The sequence below is a fragment of the Saccopteryx leptura genome, chromosome 6 (genome assembly GCF_036850995.1).
Source record: "Saccopteryx leptura isolate mSacLep1 chromosome 6, mSacLep1_pri_phased_curated, whole genome shotgun sequence".
NCBI classification, from domain to species: Eukaryota; Metazoa; Chordata; class Mammalia; order Chiroptera; family Emballonuridae; genus Saccopteryx; species Saccopteryx leptura.
The window spans coordinates 125,676,881-125,692,776 of record NC_089508.1 but is presented as its reverse complement, the minus strand read 5'-3'; the positions used below and the strand labels follow the sequence as shown (position 1 = coordinate 125,692,776).

The 15,896-nt window shown below is 48.5% G+C and overlaps 2 protein-coding genes and 1 long non-coding RNA gene across 17 annotated transcripts in view; 2 read left to right on the top strand and 1 right to left on the bottom strand.

Moving 5' to 3' along the window:
- Window positions 1–5,301, top strand: part of PARP6 (poly(ADP-ribose) polymerase family member 6) — a 33,377-nt gene extending 28,076 nt beyond the window's left edge. For 8 of the 12 annotated variants that reach the window (XM_066388100.1, XM_066388102.1, XM_066388107.1 and 5 more), the window contains 4 exons: window positions 3,812–3,891; window positions 4,289–4,352; window positions 4,520–4,604; window positions 4,937–5,301. In XM_066388100.1, the coding sequence (XP_066244197.1) occupies window positions 3,812–3,891; window positions 4,289–4,352; window positions 4,520–4,604; window positions 4,937–5,039 (332 nt within the window). In that variant the 3' untranslated portion in view covers window positions 5,040–5,301. Of the gene's footprint in view, window positions 1–3,811; window positions 3,892–4,288; window positions 4,353–4,519; window positions 4,605–4,936 lie in introns of those variants that run through there. The other 4 variants (XM_066388111.1, XM_066388110.1, XM_066388109.1 and 1 more) reach the window with 2 other exon arrangements.
- Window positions 1–14,755, bottom strand: part of LOC136407737 (uncharacterized) — a 28,678-nt gene extending 13,923 nt beyond the window's left edge. The window contains exon 1 of the long non-coding RNA XR_010752004.1: window positions 14,477–14,755. This is a non-coding gene — a long non-coding RNA (uncharacterized lncRNA). The remainder of the gene's footprint in view (window positions 1–14,476) is intronic.
- Window positions 14,756–14,960: 205 nt separating this feature from the next.
- The window catches only part of PKM (pyruvate kinase M1/2), a 34,642-nt gene continuing 33,706 nt past the window's right edge, over window positions 14,961–15,896 (top strand). For 2 of the 4 annotated variants that reach the window (XM_066388112.1, XM_066388113.1), the window contains exon 1: window positions 14,961–15,086. The gene's annotated coding sequence lies outside the window, so the exon portion shown is untranslated. Of the gene's footprint in view, window positions 15,087–15,111; window positions 15,283–15,896 lie in introns of those variants that run through there. The other 2 variants (XM_066388115.1, XM_066388114.1) reach the window with 2 other exon arrangements.

Genomic DNA, 15,896 nt, shown 5'->3' with positions numbered 1-15,896 from the left:
GAAAGCCTAAATAGCCCTAGAAGTATAAAAGACATTGAGTCCTGGCTGGATATCTCAGTTGGTTGGAGCCTAGTCCTGAATACAGAGGTTGCCAGTTCAATCCCCGGTCAAGACACATGCAGGAACAGATCAACGTTCCTATTTCTCTCTCTCTCAAATCAATAAAATAAACAACAATAATTTTAAAAAAAGATACTGAAATAGTAGTTTAAAATTTCACACACACGCCTGACCAGGCGGTGGCGCAGTGGATAGAGCGTTGGACTGGGATGCGGAGGACCCAGGTTCAAGACCCCGAGGTTGCCAGCTTGAGCGCAGGCTCATCTGGCTTGAGCAAAATAAAAAATAAAAAAATGCTCACCAGCTTAGACCCAAGGTCGCTGGCTCAAGCAAGGGGTTACTTGGTCTGCTGAAGACCCACGGTCAAGGCACATATGAGAAAGCAATCAATAAACAACTAAGGTGTTAACAACGAAAAACTAATGATTGATGCTTCTCATCTCTCTCCATTCCTGTCAGTCCCTATATATCCCTCTCTCTGACTCTCTCTCTCTGTCCCTGTAAAGAAAAAAAAAATGCAAGAAGTTCTTGTAGCTTGTGTACACGGGTAAATACTTTGAAAAAAAAATTTCACACACACACATACCCCACCAAACCCACACAACTCATGTAGCTCAAATAGTTTTTAAGTCAGTCTTAAAACCAAACTTTCAGGGAACATATTATCAATTTTATACAAAATCATTGAGGGAATAGAAAAGATGGAATTCTAAGTCATAACAAATTGGTAAATTTGACTTTATTAAAACTAAAAACTTCTATCAGAGGACATCCTAAAAAAGTGAAAAGACAAGCTAGAAACCAGAGGACATTTATAACACTTGTAACCAGAGAAGATTAGTAATAAAAAATATATTTAAAAATTTTTTACAAATCAATAAGGAAAAGACAACCCAATAGAAAAATAGGCAGGTGACATGAACACACATGTCAACTAAAGAAATGACCAAAAAATATGAAAAGCTGCTCAACCACTATTAATTAGGGCAATAAAACCAGCACCAAAATGACTTAGCATTTTAGCACCCATATGGATTAGCAAAAGCTAAGACATATGAGACCACCTCTGCAGGATCTCTCTTATTGCTCATGGGGACGTAAAGTGGTCTGACCACTTGGGGTTAAATTTAGTATTAAAGCTGGGAAGTTTTATCCCAGTGACCCAGCGTTTTTGTTCCTGCATGTGTGCACCCAAAGAGCATACACAGCCTTCAAAGCAATCTGTTCGCAACAACAAACCCTGGAAACAACCCAGATACTCATCATCAGGAGAATGGGTGAATGCATTGTAACACATCCTCACAGCTAAGTATTACTTAGCAATGAGAATGAACGCGCATTGAACATGGAAAAATCTTCAGTAAAATAAGTAAGCCCAGAAACATCCTGCATGTTTTATATTGTTAAAGTGCAAACAAAATTGCCTGACCAGGTGGTGGCGCAGTGGTTAGAGTGTTGGACTGGGACACGGACGACCCAGGTTCGAGACCCTGAGGTCTCCAGATTGAGCGCAGGCTCACCAGCTTGAGTGAGGGATCGTTGACATGACCCCATGGTCGCTGGCTTGAACCCAGAGGTCACTGGCTTGAAGCCCAAGGTCGCTGGCTTAAGCCCAAGATTGCTGGCTTGAGCAAGGGGTCACTGCCTCTGCTGTAGCCCCCCAGTCAAGGCACATATGGGAAAGCAATCACTGAACAACTAAGGAGCTGCAATGAAGAATTGATGTTTCTCATCTCTCTCCCTTCCTGTCTGTCTGTCCCTCTCTGACTCTCTGTCACACACACACACACACAATAAACATTATGTAGGAGTGTGTGTGTTCGATAAAGTAAATTTCAGAATGGTGGCCACCTTCCAAGGGGAAGCAGATATTTGGGATGGGATAGGAGTACAAAGATGTATGTTACCAGTGATTTAGTTCTTGGGTTTCGTTCTTAAGTTGGGTCTGTACATATAGCCACACAGGATAAGCGTCCAATAAGTAGTTATTAAATGTGCACATGGACCTTATTCTGTGTGAGGTCTGATGTGGGGAGGCGTTGGGGTAGTCTTTTTGGCTTCTTTGTCTAGGTTCCTCAGTTTCTGTCTTTGTCCCAGTGTGATTAGTTTAGCAGTGTGATTACTAGCAGAGCCTCCAGTGACTTGGCCAGAGTATGTGGGTTCAGATGAGAGCCAGTGAGAAAGGGTTGGTAAATGCCATCTGTTCAGTCCTGTTAGACACTTGCAATAAATATATATTCCAGACACAAAACATCCAGGGACTATCCAGCCATCATGTCTGGTCTTGGGAAACTGACCGAACATCCCTGGGGTAGTTTGGACAGGACAGTGTGCAACAAGATTGGGATGGGACAAGATTTATAGTACATCATCAGGGCCATCTCTGAGACCAGTCATAGAAATCAGATTGTTCTTTTCTGTCCCCTGGAGTAGAACCTGAGTGGCATTTTCTCTCAGAATCTTGCACTGAAATACCGAAGCTGAGAACATCATGTTTGGATGCAGAGCTAAACATAGCTCAGGCTAATGGAGAAGGTGGAAACGGGTAGTGAGTGTAAGAGGGAGAAATTAGCACTTCAAGTCTTGAAGCTCTCCTTGCCCTGAGTGTTGGTCAGGCCATCATTCTGTCACAGGGCTTTCCTGTGAGTGCATGGTCGAATTGACAGCCTGAGCAGCGAAGTGTCAGCATCGCTTCCCATCTTCCTCCTCTGTCTTCCTCTCTGACACATGTGCATGCGCATAAGACCGAAGGCCAGGCTGTGCTGAAGCCGAGCATGGAGCCTGAAGTCCTGATCACAGGCCACAGAGAGCTGGGAGGAGGGCTACACAGCACTCTTTAGTATCTAAACCAGAAAAACCAGGAATGAGTCTGTTGATGTCATGAACAGAACCATTCACTGGGGGTGAGGCTGGTGGAGGATTTATGGGTTTAGGTAGGGTGGGAACTGAAGAGAAGGGGCACCATTGTTCTCAAGTATGGGGAGACTTTCTGAAGGGAGCAGGATTCTTGAAGGTTTCTGCCGTGTGGGTTTATTGGTGGAAAATTACCACTTCCCTGCTCTGCTTTCTCTCTGTTCTTCTGAGTGACTCTGATCACAGTGCTTAATGTCATTTGAGACCAGGCCAGATCGGACTTGCTCTGCTTGCTTCCTCTCTGCTCATATCACTCAGCCTTGCATCTGACCAGATGTCACCACTGACCTGGGCCCCTCATTCCTGTCTTATATCACGTGTTACTCCCTTATTGTAGAACCCTTGAGTGATTCCCTGATGTTCTCAGGATGAACTCTAGATACCTTAGCACGGCTGACAAGGCCTGCCTGACCTGACCCAAGCCCACCTCTCAGACACCAGCTCTTGCCGCTGCTGTGTGTAAACTAGGCATGCTGCTGTTCATCTCCAGGCCTCCCACATCCTATTACCTCTGCCCAGGATGCCGCCCCTCCTCATGTAGCTCGCTTGCTCTCATACTAGAGCTCCCAGCTGGCTGTCACCATCTTCAAGCCCCTAGGCTGGCTTCCTCCTCTGCCTTGGCTTACATGGGCTCTGCATCCTCCCTCACAACAGGTGCCATACTGTGTTGTAATTACTTGCGCTCCACGAGACCAAATTTTGTGAGGAAAGACACCTGGTTTGTTTAACTTACCACTGTGTGCCAAGTGTGTAGCTCAGTGCTGGCACATGGTAAGCACATGAGTAAATGTTTGGTAAAGGAATAGGTGAATGAACTGGGCTTGCTGTTCCATTACAGGAATGGGAAAAGGACAGCACAGGATGCCTTCCAAGGATGAGCTGGTCCAGAGATACAACAGGATGAATACCATCCCCCAGGTAGTATTAATTGGCCCTGCTCCAGGGAGGCAGGACCCATCTCCTGAGATGTGTCAGCTACAGAGAGGGATGGGGAAATAATAGTGGGGGTGATGGGTAGTTTGAAGATCATCTGAAGGAATTGGTGCATTCTAAGATAAACACACTTCCAGAGTTGTAAGTAGCCTGTCATGAATATGAAAGCAGAGACTGAGTTTATGAAAAAAATGCAGTGACATGAAAATGTGGAGATGGAGGCTATGGGCTTATCCGGACTGGTTATGGGAAAGTGAAATCTGTATGTGTGTGGAGGGGGTGGCTGGGAGCCCAGGATATCCCTGACTCCACCTATCCCCAGCCAACCAGCCCCTGCTGGAGAAGCTTAACAGCCCACTTGCCTCTGCTCTTTCCCCTCCAGACCCGGTCAATTCAGTCGAGGTTCCTGCAGAGTCGAAATCTAAACTGTATAGCACTTTGTGAAGGTAGGTGGCTCACCCAGTCTCTGCTTTTCTGGGTCCCCAGCCTTTCTTTTTGGTGCAGCTGTGGCACATGATCCAGCCCAGGGTGATGTTGAAGCATCATGGCTTCCCTCCCCTGCCTGGAGTGACCTAAGCATCATATTTGTAACTTCTGGTCCCCTTCTTCTCAGTGATTACATCTAAAGACCTCCAGAAGCATGGGAATATCTGGGTGTGCCCTGTGTCCGACCATGTCTGCACACGGTTCTTCTTTGTGTGAGTCTAGGAGCATGCCTTGCGGATTGTTCTGGGGAGAGAGGATGGGATGTGTTGGTTTGTGACCACTGGAGAGTTATGTCTGCTATCTGAGGCTTGCCCCCGGGGACCTGAATGTAGCTGGCACTGTGACTTCCTTTGGAGGCCAGGATGCCTACAGATCAGGGTCTGTGGAGAAGAAACCAAATGAGTTGAATCTCTTTGGCCCTGAGGAGAACCAAGAAAGGGTTTTTACTTCTGGGATGGGATGGCCCAGCTCCAAATACCGTTCCACTAGTTATGATTTCTGACATGTTCTGCCTCTGTGCTTACACTTGTCCTATCTTTGGCAGATATGAGGATGGTCAGGTGGGCGATGCCAACATTAATACTCAGGACCCCAAGATACAGAAGGAGATCATGCGTGTGATTGGAACTCAGGTTTACACAAACTGAGGGGGCCCAGCCCTCATGCTCGTGCTACCCATTCCCCCAGGACCCATCTGCCCTTGTCAAAGGGCTCAGGAGCAGCAGGCAAGGCTGCCCTGAGGATTCAAGGGGCAGGGAAAGGATAGAAGAGGTGGCCTTCATGGTGATTGACCCAGGAACCACTCTACATCGGGTTGGCCCAGACTGACCCCCATCCCCAGTTTTCCCAGTTGACTTTACCGTTTGTAAATAAAACAATAAAATGGAAGGTGCTGTGGACTGGATACGATCACTGTGGTCTGACCGGCTTTGGCCCAGTACCTGCCGCAAGCGCCAAATTGGGGTGAGGAGACTAGACTCTTGCAAGGGTTGGGATTATTTAGGGTGGATGCAGTCAAAGTTGAGTCTGTCTAGTGCAGTGTGCTACAGATCTGTCAACATTTCAATCCGGGGATTAGATGAAGGGAAATGGACAGTTATGCAGATGACACCAACTGAGACAGATACAGAACACAATACCACTGATGAGCTGTTCCTCAGGATTTAAAAGGACCACAAAGCCAGAGCAGCTCAGATTTCCTACCTCTGGAAATCAGGTCACATTAGAACCTCTGCTTTCTGCACAAAACCTACCCATTCTCCCTAGCTCTGTATCTCAGGGGCGGGGCCCTCACTCCTCTCCTTACAGCTACTTTGAAATAAAGAGGTGGGGAGAGAGCTGGCAGATACAGGAAGTTGGGTTTATCTCTAATTTGAAATCTATAAAGAGTTCCTAAGGAAATGTAGCCTCCCATAATGAAACCCAGTTCAGATCCTCCAAAGCCAGCCATTCAGGCAAGGGAGGACAGCTGCTAACAGGTCTATTTCAGTGAACTCCATCTCCCTACTGGAATCTGCACTGCCAACCTCTGCTGGTCTTTCGGGCTGAGCTCCATGTACCTACAGAGACAGGTAACGGACAGGTTGGACACTGCCAAATAGTTTGAGACTATAATGAAGAATGTCAGTAATATAAGCGCAGCAGAAAACTTCTCCAGCATTTAAACAAGCCCGGCTTTCCAAGTGCAGGCACACATTGGCAATTGCAGCTCCAGACCACTGCAATAAAGCCAAGTAATTGCAGTAAAGTAGTTGTAATCTTTTTGTTGATGGAGGAAGGGTATTGCCTTCGATTAAAAAGAAAAAGCTGTGAAGTGCAATAAAACAAAGTCTTTTTTTTTCTGCTTGTATAGGTTTTTTATTCTGTTACAGCATCTTGACTGACAAATTCTGTGCTAGATCCATTATTTCATTACATCTCCCTGCTTGGGAGATGCACTTCTTTGCCTGAGTTCCTTGCCTGCTTTGTAGTTCCTTAGTTCCGGACTTCCTTCACTCACAAGTACTGTACCATTCTTTTTTTTTTTTTAAGATTTTATTTATTGCCCTGGCAGGTTGACTTAGTGGTAGAATGTCGGCCTAGTGTGTGGATGTCCTGGGTTCGATTCCTGGTCAGGGTACACAGAAGCGACCATCTTCTCCACCCCTCCACCTCTCCCTTCTCTCTGTCTTCCCCTCCTGCAGCCTTGGATTGATTGATTCATGTGCGTTGGCCCCGGGTGCTGATGATGGCTCCATGGCCTCGCCTCAGGCACTGAAATAGCTGGTTGTTGAGCAATGGAGCAATGGCCCCAGATGGGCAAAGCATCACCAGATGGGGGCTTGCTGGATGGATCCTTCTTTGCCTCCTGTGGGAGTCTGTCCCTCTGCCTCCCTGCCTGTCACTTAAGAATAAAATTTAAAATATATATATTTATTTATTTTTAGAGAGAGAGAGAAGCCTCAACTCATAGTTGTTTCACTCTAGTTGTTCATTGACTCTCTCATATGTGCCTTGACCAGGCAAGCCTGGGGTTTCTAACTAATGACCTTAGCTTTCCTGGTCGTCACTCCATCCACTGTGCCACCACAGGTCAGGCAGGAAGTACCACTCTTAAGGTCCATCCCCCTAGGAACTCTTTCTTTAACTTTACCCGTTTTAGATCAAGACATTTAGACTCCACAAGTCAGCTAGTAAGATTCTCTTCCCGTTTTGGTTTCAGGTCTAGCAGAAATCCTCTTCACTTAGTAAATGACCCCATCAGGGAGTCCACCCTAATTGACATTCCTGCCTCCTGGGACAACGTTTGCAGCTTCTTTGTACAGTATTGGAGATAGCTAACATTTAGTTTTTACTAGGTAGGCACTAGACATTATACTAAGCACTGGCTAAGTATACAATGTGGCTAACACATTGGTTTACCATGTGCTTAGTATTGTTGTAAGCTCTCTACAGGTATTGACTAATATAATTCTTATAACAAGTCTATAAAGTAGGTGCAATTATTCCCATTTTGTAGATGAGAAAATAGAGACAGAGGATAAGTGCTTTGCTATTCCACACTAGTAACTGACAGGCAACCTGACTCTAGAATGGCTAGTCTGGTTCTGTACTAGATTTACAAGTTTCTGTACAAGTTTTACAAATGTTGCGTTTAATACTAACAACAAAAGGTGGAAGATAGGTTTTCTCTAGAGATCTTCATGTGTCTAAGGTCTCACAGCTGGTTAGTTGCAAGGCTAGGTTTTAACCAGACCTGCCCAACTCCAGGACCTGAGCTCTTAACCATTCTTTTACTTCCCCTGAGGTTCTCAAACTGCTCTGACTGCTGTTCGGACAGCTGAACTGAGGTGCTTGATGACTCAAATGGCATAACATTTTTGCTCTATTTTCAGAAATTGTCAATAGATTTTTCTCAGCATTTATTATAATTTATCAGTGGCATAGCATTTATTATAATTTTTCTTTATCAGTGGCATAGCAAGTATTAGTAAATGATGGAATGAGAGGTAATGAACAGGGTATATTAGCAGAAAAACTCAACACGTTACTCTTTTCTTTTTTTCTGAGGGGGTGGGAGGGAGAGATGAGAAGTACCAACTCTTAGTTGTATCACTTTAGTTTTTTTTTTTTTTTTTTTTTGTATTTTTTCGAAGGTAGAAGTGGGGAGGCTATCAGACTCTTGCGTGCGCCCAACCAGGATCCACTTGGCATGCCCACCAGGAAGTGATGCTCTGCCCATCTGGGGCGTTGCTCTGTTGTGGCTGGAGCCATTCTAGTGCCTGAGGCGGGGGCCATGGAGCCGTCCTCAGCGCCCAGGCCAACTTCGCTCCAATGGAGCCTTGGCTGCGGGAGGGGAAGGGTGGAGAAGCAGATGGGCGTTTCTCCTGTGGGCCCTGACTGGGACTCGAACCTGAGACTTCCACACGCTGGGCCAACACTCTACTGCTGAGCCAACCGGCCAGGGCTAGTTCATTGATTGCTTCTCATAAGTGCCTTGACCAGGGATGAGGGTACTAGCAGAGCCAGTGACCTCTTGCTTAAGCCAGTGACCTTGGGCTTAAGCCAGTGACCATGACACCATGTCGATGATCCCATGCTCAAGTCAGATGAGCCTGCACTCAAGATGGCAACCTTGAGGTTTTGAACCTGGGACCTCAGCATCCCAGGTCGAGGCTCTATGCACTGTGCCATCACCGGTCAGGTGGGTGTTACTGTTGTTTTTGTTTGTTTGTTTGTTTTTATTCATTTTAGAGAGGAGAGAGAAAGGGAGAGAGAGAGACAGAGAAGTAGAGAGAGAAGAGAGAGAGACAGAGAGAGAAGGTGGGGAGGAGCTGGAAGCATCAACTCCCATATGTGTCTTGACCAGGCAAGCCCAGGGTTTCAAACTGGCAACCTCAGCATTTCCAGGTTGATGCTTTATCCACTGCGCCACCACAGGTCAGGCATGTTTTGTTGTTTTTTTTAAAGAACATATGCATGATATTTTTTTGTCAAAAAATTATAATGAAATTAAATACAACAGGCCCTAAAATAACATGTCTATAATGTTGATGAGGTGCCATAGAACTCTTGTTTATATCAATTAGCCCAGGGGGCCTGACCTGTGGTGGCGCAGTGGATAAAGCATTGACCTGGAAATGCTGAGGTTGCCGGTTCGAAACCCTGGGCTTGCCTGGTCAAGGCACATATGGGAGTTGATGCTTCCAGCTCCTCCCCCCTTCTCTCTCTCCTCTCTCTCCCTTTCTGTCTCTCTCTCTCTCCTCTCTAAAAATGAATAAATAAAATTTATAAAAAAAAAAAAAAGAAAAAAAAAAGAAAGCTAAGTTCTTAAAAAAAAAAAAAAAAAAAGTTAAAAAAAAAAAAAATTAGCCCAGGGGTCTCAAACTCGTGGCCCGCCCACCAATTTTGTGTGGCCCACAGACTAATCAAACTTCGTGGATTAGTCTGCAGGCCGCACAAAATTGGTGGGCGGGCCGCATGCGGCCCGCGGGCCGAGTTTGAGACCCCTGAATTAGCCTATAGTAAAATTGGTTTAGTTGCGTGCTGTTTTGCTTAGTCACAGAAAGCTACTGATGACATTGAGGGCTTAATGAACCCTATTATATAGGGTTCCATGTGAAAGCAACAGGACTGTTTGAATCTGAGATGTTTGAAAACCACACATAATCATAGCTGAAAAAATTCAAAACATGTATGTTGTAAAACAAATCTAATTAAAACCCTACAACAAGATGCTTTTATTGCAGGGAAACTGGGGGGAGTTAGGGAAGTACTGCCCCTTTCCCCCACCCAGGTCTAGCTACCTTGGAGGCAGGGGGCTGTGAAAGCCAGGTCTGAGTAAGACTGTACTCAGAGGCCAAGGCTATTATAAATACTGCACACAGAGGTTGAGAGAGGCTTCCTCCCTTTCCTGGAGTCTTGGGCTCAAGCAGCCTTACTTCATGTAGACCTAGACATGCTTACAGAGGGCCAGGGCCAGCAAAAGAACAACTTTTTTTTTTTTTGTATTTTTCTGAAGCTGGAAACGGGGAGAAACAGTCAGACAGACTCCCGCATGCGCCCGACCGGGATCCACCCGGCACGCCCACCAGGGGCGATGCTCTGCCCACCAGGGGGCGTCGCTCTGTCGCGACCAGAGCCACTCCAGCGCCTGGGGCAGAGACCAAGGAGCCATCCCCAGAGCCCGGGCCATCCTTGCTCCAATGGAGCCTTAGCTGCGGGAGGGGAAGAGAGAGACAGAGAGGAAGGAAGGGGTGGGGGTGGAGAAGCAAATGGGCGCTTCTCCTGTGTGCCCTGGCCGGGAATTGAACCCGGGTCCCCCGCACGCCAGGCCGACACTCTACCGCTGAGCCAACTGGCCAGGGCCACAAAAGAACAACTTTTTAAAATCTTTTTTCTTTTTTAAAGATTTTATTTACTGATTTATGGAGAGAGGAGAGAGAAAGAAAGGCAGGGGAGAGGAGCAGAAAGCATGTGTCGCATGTGCCCTGATCAGGCAAGCCTCAAGTTCTGTTCCAGCAATCTGAAGCTTCAGCATTCCAGGCAGACGCCCTGTCCACTGCACCACCACAGTCAGGCAAAAAGAACCATTTTCCTCAATTATATAGTTTCAGGTGGAGGGTAGATGGCTATGATTTCTGGTTTGGGAGCTTAACTTCCTTCCCTCTCCTGGTAATTTTCCTTTCATGTGGGGTGTGGCCATGACTCAGTTGGTGGTGAGGATGTAGCCATCATAGAGGAGGAGCCTCCTGCTGGATTCTGCCTTTCATCCCAGTCAGCAGGGAGAGGAAGAGAGTCTGGTGCTGAGTCATGACTGGTTACTTACCAGCTTCTCACAGGGTGGATTCTCGGATGGAGTTTTGGAAGATGCCTTACTTCTGGGCCCTATTTGGGATTGGTGGGAAGGAATTCAGGTGTCACAGAATTCCCCCAGAACCCTCCTCCCAGAAGGGGTGGGAATAAAGTAGGCTCCAAGTCATTTGAAGGGGCATCATTCTCTCTGGAGTACAGGACTTTCCATAAATATCTCAGAACCTACAATGAGGCCAAAGATGCCACCCTAAGTTAAAGCGTTGCCTACCAAAATTATTTTACCTAGGAGAAAGACCAAAGTCTCCTTAGTCCTAGCTGTCATTTTGGTGATAAGTGACTGAGGTTTGCTGGCTGCCAGTGAGTAGGGAGGTGAACACTAGAGGCATGGTGCCAAGGAAAAAAGCAGACTTGGATTGGACTGTAGCAGGAGGACTTCCCGGGGAAGGGGCACTTGATCCACTGTTCACTGATGCTTTCCTTGGTCTTCCAAATCTTGATTACTTTTAGGGACTAGGATCTGCTTATATGCATGTTAGGAAGTCTGAGCTCTGGCTACACTTGCAGGGAAGAGGTAGAGAGCACAGGGCCTCTTGTGGACAAGGTTAACCCGTCCCAAGGAGGCTTGTCCTTTGAGCCCTAGCAGTCCTGGACAGTCACCTTGGCAGAGGCCATACTTTTGCTTCTTCCCTCTTGCTTCTATGTGCTGATGGAGCACTTTTTCAGGAGAAATACGTAAATACACAATTGCATTCAGAAGACATTCTTCATTGCTCCTTTCTCCTGGACTGGCCTTTCCATCTCCATCCCCATTCTTATCCTAAGCAACCCTCCATCTCTTCCTTCATAAAAGCTTCCCTTTCCCAGACAAGCTGTTTTCTCTTTAGCCTTAACTCCAGAAGGCCAACTTCCTCTTCTGTCTAGGATTTTTTCTGGAGGGAATTCTGGGATTAAGATTTTACGCCCCCCTGGTGGGTTCTTGGGAGTCTGAAGGAAGGCACGGATAAATGTAAAGGTCTTCTTGGTCTGGATCTGGAACAGGCATATGTATAAAGTCCAAAGTGATAAGTATTTCTGCTATAGTCCTGACACCAGGGCCTGCGGGCTGCCCTGGAGATCTGTATTGCCCTAAGAGAGAAATAACATGGCTGTTTCAGGCAGAAGCCAAGAGGTCAGTCACATAATGCTAAAGGCTGTAACCAGGGCCAAAGTTCATCTTTGGGCTCCAAGATTATGTACAGTATCATATGCTGACATACCTACCCCACCAGGGACTCCAAATGGCCTTTGAGAGTTAAACCATTCAACTCCAGATTCTGTGGTTCTGTGGCGCAGAATCCAAACAAGTAACATAGCAACTGACATCCTCACTCACACGCCGTCCAGGGAATCAAGCAGCTCCCATGCCCATCCTGCCGAGTCAGTGAGCACCATGCAAGGGCTGGCTCAAGGGGAAGAGGCCTGGCTTCTAGGAGTCTGTGTCCTTAGCTTTCCTGTTTCCTGTAGACCCTCTAGTGCTGGGTCAAGGGAGTGAAGATTCAGGAGGATGGCCAACAGAAAGGCAAACCAGGTTACTTGAATTCAGAAAGATGTCCTGGCACCAGTCATGAGGACAACCCTCCAGGACTGGTCAATGCCCAAAAAAAGAGGATGCCTACTGGGCACTTTGCTATACTCATACACACACACCATCTGATCAAACCCCACGCTAGGAGGCAGGTCTTGTCTTCAGTTTACTTTTAAGGAACTGGACTCTTACACATTAAATTACAGGATATAGTCATAGGGCTAGTGAGTGGCATTGGAACTAAGATCTGATGGAACCCAAATTTTCTTCTATACTATGTTGCGTTTCAGCAAAACAATAATCTTAAACTCCGTGTGACAAATTTCCACTATGCATGTAATGTAGACAGCATTTTTATACTGTTGGATGATCAATATCTGCAACCAAAGGGCAATAGTTTGCCACCAACTCTCCAGTTTTAACAGATACGCATTTCAATATTGAAAATATATCTAGATTTAGAACCCTTTTTAAATTTTGTGTGTGTGTGACAGAGACAGGGCGAGACAGATAGGGACAGACAGACAGGAAGGAGAGAGATGAGAAGCATCAATTCTTCGTGGCACCTTAGTTCATTGATTCCTTTCTCATATGTGCCTTGACCAGGGGGCTAGAGCAGAGCAAGTGACCCCTTGCTCTAGCCGGCGACCTTGGGCTCAAGCTGGTGAGCCTTGCTTGAACCAGATAAGTTCATGCTGAAGCCGTGACCTTGGAGTTTTGAACCTGGGTCCTCTGCGTCCCAGTCTGACGCTTGATCCGCTGCACCACTGCCTGGTCAGACTATTTATTTATTTATTTAAATTTATTGATGTTAGAAAGAAAGGGAGCAAGAGGAACATCGATTTGTTTTTATTTTATTTTATTTTATCTTTATTTTATTTTTTCATTTTTCTGAAGCTGGAAACAGGGAGAGACAGTCAGACAGACTCCCGCATGCGCCCGACTGGGATCCACCCGGCACGCCCACCAGGGGCGACGCTCTGCCCACCAGGGGGCGATGCTCTGCCCATCCTGGGGGTCGCCATGTTGCGACCAGAGCCACTCTAGTGCCTGGGGCAGAGGCCACAGAGCCATCCCCAGCGCCCGGGCCATCTTTGCTCCAATGGAGCCTTGGCTGCGGGAGGGGAAGAGAGAGACAGAGAGGAAAGCGCGGCGGAGGGGTGGAGAAGCAAATGGGCGCTTCTCCTGTGTGCCCTGGCCGGGAATCGAACCCGGGTCTTCCGCACGCTAGGCTGACGCTCTACCGCTGAGCCAACCGGCCAGGGCTGAACATCGATTTGTTGTTCCACTTATTTATGCATTCATTGGTTGATTCTTTTTTTTTTTTTAATACTTTATTCATTTCAGAGAGGAGAGAAGGGGGAGGAGCAGGAAGCATCAACTCCTTTATGTGCCTTGACCAGGCAAGCCCAGGGTTTTGAACAGGCAACCTCAGCATCCCAGGTCGACGCTTTATCCACTGCGCCACCACAGGTCAGGCAATTGGTTGATTCTTGTAAGTGCCCTGACCATGGATGGAACCCATAACCTTGGCATATCAGGTTGACACTTGAACCAACTGAGCCACTCTCCCAGGACTGGATTTAGAACTTTAAAATGCAATACAGTAGAGCATTGACCAGACCACTAACTGCCCCCAGTCCTCCATCCCCACAAGTGTTGTCCACTACTGTACTAAGTTCATCCTTAGCTCAGGGACCAGAAAGGGCCATTTATGCTACTCATAGGAATATAATTCTCCCTTGTAGAACATGGCCTTTTCCCCTCTCAACAACTTCACGTGCTCTTACCACTTCAATAAACAAGCATTTACTTCCTATCTTCAACTAAGGGACTGGAGTAGTCTCACAGAAAAAAATTAAAAAATTTTAATCTCAAATTTACTATTAGGCTCACTTTCTCCTGCGTGCTTATCTGAGATAAAGGAAAGTGTAATGAAGGCCTGTGATTCACTGGCAGGAAGGGTGTCTGCCAGAGCAAGTCACACCCATTAGTCTCATTTTCCAGGAAACACTAAGAACCTAAGAGTCTTCACACTTTTGAATGAAGCAAAGTTACATGGCCCCAGGTCGCCCCGCCTTGTTCCACCCCAGAAAGCATAAGGACCTTGCGCTCCCGCGCCACGCACATCCGCCCTTCCAAGTTCACCCTACCCCCATTCCCGTGCCCAAGAGCCCCGGAGCGGGCCGACCTCCAACCATCCCACGGATCTCCATCTCTTCCTACCTTCTTTCTGATCCTATCTCAGGCTCACCAAGTCCCCGCGGGGGCGGACGCCCGGAGGGTGGGGAGTTGTGGGGTGGCGCTGGGGGCACGCTGCCCGGGGACCCATCCATCTGGGCACCGCCCTAATAGGCGAGGGCAACTGGGGAGGCCTGGACCGAGGGTCAAGAGGTTCTCCCTCCTACAGCGTGACAACTGGTGGCAACAGGTGGCCCAGGCGCCCGGGGGTCTGGGAAGCAAGTCTCCATAGCTCGGGGGGCGGGCCCGTCCTTCTCTCCGCTTCTCCATTGGTCGCTACCGAGTGGCTGGCTGACATTTTATGTGATGTGTCCTTCCGCCGCAGAATGTAGTCCCCCACAAAAGGTCAATCTGCCTGCCCATTCGGGTTTCGCGGCACCTCCTCCCGAAGTGACGGCTCCGTGTGGGTGCGCAGTGGAGGGTGGGGCCGGGCCGGGCGAACAGGAAGCTGACTTGGTGGGGGCGGGGCGGCGGAGGGATTGCGGCGCCTGCAGCGGGATAACCTTGAGGCTGGGACCGCCGACTCCGCACTGGAGGCAACGCCGTCGGAGCCTTGGGACTTCTGTGCAGGAACTTGAACCGGACCACGTCGGAGGTGAGCGGGGACCGAGCTCGGCCCTCCGTGCCCACCTGGGTTCCTTCGCCCCAGCGAGTGCGCAATCCCGGCGCCCGTTCCGCGGCAGCGCGCGATCCTGGGCATCTTGGACCTGGTTGGGTCCGGTAGGGAGAGGCTGCTCGCGCCCAGGGCCTGCTCTTCAAAGGCTCCGGCTCCTGCTTCCAGAGCCTGATAGGTCAGCCAGCTCCTCTCCTGCCCCAGCTCCTACCCGCATCTGGTCCCATCTTCGCCTCCCTACATTCCTCCTCATCTGCTCCCTTCCGCCTCCCTCCGTGCGCCCTCGCTCGCCTACCATCCCCCCCCTTTGCCTCTTTAATGCTACTCCATTGGCCCCCTGTCTGGAACCTACCCGTGTCTCCTCTTTTTGATGCTTTCCTTACCTCCCAATGAAACCCCTCTAGCTCCTCTGCGACCCTCCGCACGCAGGCCGGGTGCACGCTGCATGCCCACCCCTACCCCATTCATCTTCGGGTTCGCGCCCTCTCTTCCATTCTGGTCACGTCCACCCCTGCGCATCCCTGTCCTCCGCGCCGCGCGGTCCTCGCCCCTCCCACTCCGTTCTGGTCACGTCTGACTGCTCCGCCGCTCCCCAGCTCCCATTTTGCCGGGTCCCTTCCGCATTACGCCTCCCAGTCCCGTGGCCCAGTCACTGCCCGGAGTGCAGCGGTCTTGATGGGCAGATGCAGTGGCGGCCTGCCTTACGTAACCCTTAGCATTCCCCGCCGCAGGGAAAGAAAGGGTGGGTGCTGCTGGGGCGCCCCAGATTCTGCGACCTCACCCCCGGGAGCG